The sequence below is a fragment of the Penaeus vannamei genome, chromosome 19 (assembly GCF_042767895.1).
Source record: "Penaeus vannamei isolate JL-2024 chromosome 19, ASM4276789v1, whole genome shotgun sequence".
NCBI lineage: Eukaryota > Metazoa > Arthropoda > Malacostraca > Decapoda > Penaeidae > Penaeus > Penaeus vannamei.
In genome coordinates, this window is record NC_091567.1 from 16,180,981 (window position 1) to 16,185,980 (window position 5,000).

Here is a 5,000-nt window from a genome sequence, read left to right on the forward strand (position 1 = left end):
TGAAAACGAACGGACAAGTCGGATCTCAGCGTCGCACGCAGGTCGCACGTGGCACTTGTGACGTGCCATACCACCTCAGTGTGAAAGATTTCACATATTTCTGCATGATCGTTTCCAAATGGCGTGCCAAGTGCAACGTGCTACCCTGATGTGAAAACGGCTTAATGGTGTATGTGTTTACATAAATATAATTTCTTCTTCAGCGTGGTTACTGAGTCTATGCTGATTTCTATTGTCTGGTAATTGTCAAATAAAATGTAACCAAATATGATTAATACGTGCTTACTGTACGTAGCAACACAACAATTGTGGGTCCTGGTAACCTTACGTAACACAATGCTACGAGGTGAAGATTACATTTCGCGGGACTGGGCTAACTAGGGTGTTCATCCATTATTAACTATCGTTAACAAAAACTTTTTCTTACAGATGGTCATTGATACGTTAAAGAACCAGTCACCAGGTATCAAGGTATGTTGAAGGAACAAATCTGGCCGAAGGTAAAGTAGGTTTGAGATAAAGAAATAGAGAAAGAGCAGGGGATGTAACAGGGCTGGAAAGAAAAACATAAAAGTTTGAAGAAAAGAGAAGTGTGGAACCGGTGCAGAGAGAAGGAACGAGTGCAGGAAGAGTGAGTAAGAGTATGGTAAATAAACTGAAGGTTAGAGGGGAGGAGGCGATAGCTGCGATAGAGAGATACATAGAGAGAGGAATAAATGTAAATATGAGACAGTGTGACAAGGGATACATAAGAATATAGTGTGAAGGAGGTAAAACGGGAGAGAGGGGTTATTTCACTTGAAAAGAAGCTTTGCTGAAACTGGGAACCGTTCTTGATTTTTATTGCTTCTGTGTATGGCTTCATCTTGGTGTTTTTTTTTCGATAATTCTCGTAAAACGGAGATATAACGTGTTTCTTGTTTTGTTAAGACGGATGTAACATTAAAGTTTCATTTATCATCAAAGCTGGAACAACTAATTTCTTGATTTTAATATTACACATTATTTAAAAATGACGCCCTGTTTTATAGTAACATCACTATGATAACGCATAGTGATATATTCATCTCAGTTAGAGCTTTCATAGCACTTTAAGATTGTCCTTTAAAATGAATCCTTTCTTTCGACTTTTAGCTTTATATAAGGTCATTAGCAAAGCATTTCCCCCACCCCTATGTGCCAAATAAGATTCAAGGGTATGGTTGATAAACTGAAGGTTTGAGACAGTGTGGAAAGGGATCAGGGAAGAAGAGAGGGAGTGATAGATAGATACATAAGAATATAGTGTGAAGGAAGTAGAATGGGAGAGAGATAGGTACAATGAGGGAGGGAGGTAGAATGAGAAAGAAAAAGAAAGAGAGATAGATAGAAAGATGAGGAGAGCGAAAACCGTGAGAAAAGAAAGCAAATGAAACAATCAAACTTATTTAAAGTTACAATATTATCCGTTCCTAAGAGAATTCCATATTTACACGGACACGCAGATTGATAAACTAATCAGTAATTCTGGTTAGAAGACCCTTTGAGATCCGATTAAACATTCAAGGCTAATTTTTGTATCTTCAACAGGAAATGCCGCAGGAACCAAGTTTTTGGAGGAGACTGTGCCGGGAATTTCTGGTTAGTAAGAAATATTGTTACATTTTGGTCTAATTAATCACTTTTTGTTGAATGGTTGATATTACATGGTAAAATATCCATAGTTGATTAGAATAAAAGATTAAAGAAATTTATCTCTTTAAAATTCACAGTAATTAGAATACGATAGGCATTAAATGAGCTGTAGGATTTATAAATTGACATTGGTTATTTTCACTTTGTTGAAACCGGGAACCGTTCTTGATTTTTATTGCTTCTGTTTATGGTTTCATCTTGGTGCTTTTTTCGATAATCTTTGTTAAACTGAGACATATGATTTTTGTTTCGTAAGGGCTTAGATAGAACACGGAAGTTTCACCTATTATCTTACCTGGAACAAGTAATTTCTTGATTTTATTACACATTTAAAAATAATGTCTGGTTTTATGTTAACATCACTATAATAACAGATAAAGTACTCTATCTATTTCAGATCTCTCATGCCACTTTGAGATTGTCCTTTAAAATGGATCCTTTTCTTCGACTATTGCGTGTTTAGAATCCGTGGACATTATACGAACTGCTAGATTTATATACGGTAATTAGCACAGCATCCCCCCATGAGCCAAGTGAAATTCAAATAAAGAAATTCTCAATATTCACAATATATTTTTCAGAATCTGTTCAAGAATGGGAAACGCAAAAAATCCGGAAATTCCCCGGCGACCAAACCTCCAGAGGAAAAGCCCCTGAATGCCGACGATGCAGGCGAGGGCGACGGTGCTGCTGACGGCGACGGCGGCGGGCATCGGAGTGCCAGCCATGAGCAATGAGTGCCTGCATTTTACCTTCTATGGAAACATGCAACCACATATGATTATAATCATATAGGCACATACCCAAACACACCGTTCGCACATATTAGGAGCTATGCACACACACACACACACACACACACACACACACACACACACACACACACACACACACACACACACACACACACACACACACACACATTTACGTGCAAATGCATAAGCAAACGCAGATAAAACACATATGTACACCGACAATCTAACCAAAAAAATACATGTGAATTAGTTAGGTAAAATGTGCTAACTTACTTTTATATGAACTCTATGCAATGAGCCAGCAAGTGATGCCATGCAAGAATTCTAAAGGTTCTAGGGACATCGTCAGCTGATGCCTCATTTAATGAGATGCCGGAGAACCCAAAGCTTAAAGAGTGGCCTCAGTCCGGTACTCGAAGTCGGAGGAGTAATTGTAGTGTATGTAATATCAAACTAGTGAAGATTTTATTTTTATTTTATGCATCTATTATATTTACGCTCGAGCACACACACACACACACACACACACACACACACACACACACACACACAATCACACACACACACAATCACACACACACACAATCATACACACACACACCAATCACACACACACACAAACTCACACACACACACACACACACACACACACACACACACACACACACACACACACACACACACACACACACACACACACACACACACACACACACACACACACACACACATATATAACCGACACACAAACAATAATCAATTAAACGTGTTCAGTTAAATTAGTCAACGTTTTTTTACTATAAATTCAGTACTGCGTATGTGTACACTACTCATTAGAATATATACACATTGCAATACGCAATTGTATATTTGCTCATTATTAGATCTTCGATTTATTACTTCTTAGCAATAATACAAAGCTGAATACTGAATTATACGGATAGACTGAAAATAATCTATTGGTGTTGTGAATCCTTACCTCTGCCTATGTATGATACTCTAAAAATGATTTTGGTTATGATTTTTATTTTGTTCTACTCTACGCTAGTCTCTTCATATCTGCGGAATGCACATGCATTATTTTATGAATCTTGTTAATAATTTAAAGCAATAAATATAGCTTTATTGAATGGCGAATTTTCCTCGTTCTGTTTCTTTTTCATATTATTGTGTCCATATTTAGTCACATCGCAGACCCGTCTTCATGGGTGGCTTTTAAAAAAAGAAAAAAAATGTACACTCGTGATAAGTGTCTCGCCTCGGACAGTTTGAAGAAATTGAAAGGGCTATCAAGTAGAAAAATCTTGATAGTCTATGCATCACTGGAACGTGGCTTACCAAGATATGTTACGTGATTCCATCAACATTTCTAACCAATGTTTATAGATGCGAGACAGGACATGGAAAAAGGGTCTGCAAATGTGTACGAGAAACACTCAAAGCAAATGAGATATCAGCTATAACTTTTAACAGTGCAAGTGTTTGGGTTTCCGTACTAATCAGCATGCTACCAATAGAAACCTGATTGTCTTGTAAAAAAAGTAAAAGAGAGAGAGAGAGAGAGATATGCCATTTAAAAGGAAATCTCCTTTTGGCTTGGGTGATCTAAATGATGACTTAAGCAAGCCAAAGGGAAAGTTAACCGAGCTGATAAAAAAATTGAATGAATTGTTAACAAACCTACACGGGTCACGGGAAATCCTACGTCATTAATATATATATATATATATATATATATATATATATATATATATATATATATATATATATATATATATATATATGGCACGTGTAATAATAATAAACCAAACAACGATAATTGTTGATAAAAAGATCAACTGTCATAGAAGCTTTTTATGACAAATTAACTCACTGTCCATTTCCCAACGAATTAAAACCAAAGAATTGACGCTTTTTGGTTTCGTTTTAACAGATACTGTAAACAAGCAGGTAAATGTCCATAACGGAAGTGATTAAGAATATTACAGATGCCATCGCTCCCTTTCTTATGTCCTTCTCCAATGATAAACGATTAAATCAAGAGCACGATAACAAAGAGAGATAATAGTGGCAAAGCTTTCAGAAATAATAGCTTTGTCATGGCACTTGATGTGATGATGACGTTGGGTTTATCAGCTATGTGTGGTCACTTCAAGATTTTTTTTTCAAAGGGAAACATTCAAATAAAACTCTGAATGTCAAAATGTCAATCCCCCCTGCTTAATGAACAGTCTCAGAAACATCATGTTTAGCAGCCGCCCTCTATTTCACGGAAAGTTTGCAACTGGAGCACATCCATAAGGCCAGACAAGAAGGAAACCAGCCCAAGACTTCCAAATCTGACTCTTCCTCTACTCCAACCGAAGCCCCTGAGCTGCGGACTTGCATCAGCTTCAACTGCACTACATGAAGGCATTGTTGTTGCAAGTTTCTATTCATAACTTAACCTTCTTGCATTCCTCCTTCTGAAACTGATGCAATACCAAGAACTGATGCAACACAGTCTCGCATTAGAAAAATTCAACACACCTCCAGCCACTCAAAACACGAACCTCTTTCTACAACCAGCTG

The 5,000-nt window shown here is 37.2% G+C and overlaps 1 protein-coding gene across 1 annotated transcript in view; it reads left to right on the forward strand.

Annotated features, from left to right (window-relative positions):
* Positions 1 to 3,571, forward strand: part of LOC113802757 (uncharacterized) — a 22,586-nt gene extending 19,015 nt beyond the window's left edge. The window contains exons 6-8 of the mRNA XM_027353370.2: positions 430 to 471; positions 1,570 to 1,620; positions 2,256 to 3,571. Of these exons, the coding sequence (XP_027209171.2) occupies positions 430 to 471; positions 1,570 to 1,620; positions 2,256 to 2,411 (249 nt within the window). The 3' untranslated portion in view covers positions 2,412 to 3,571. The remainder of the gene's footprint in view (positions 1 to 429; positions 472 to 1,569; positions 1,621 to 2,255) is intronic.
* The last annotated feature ends 1,429 nt before the right edge of the window (positions 3,572 to 5,000 follow it).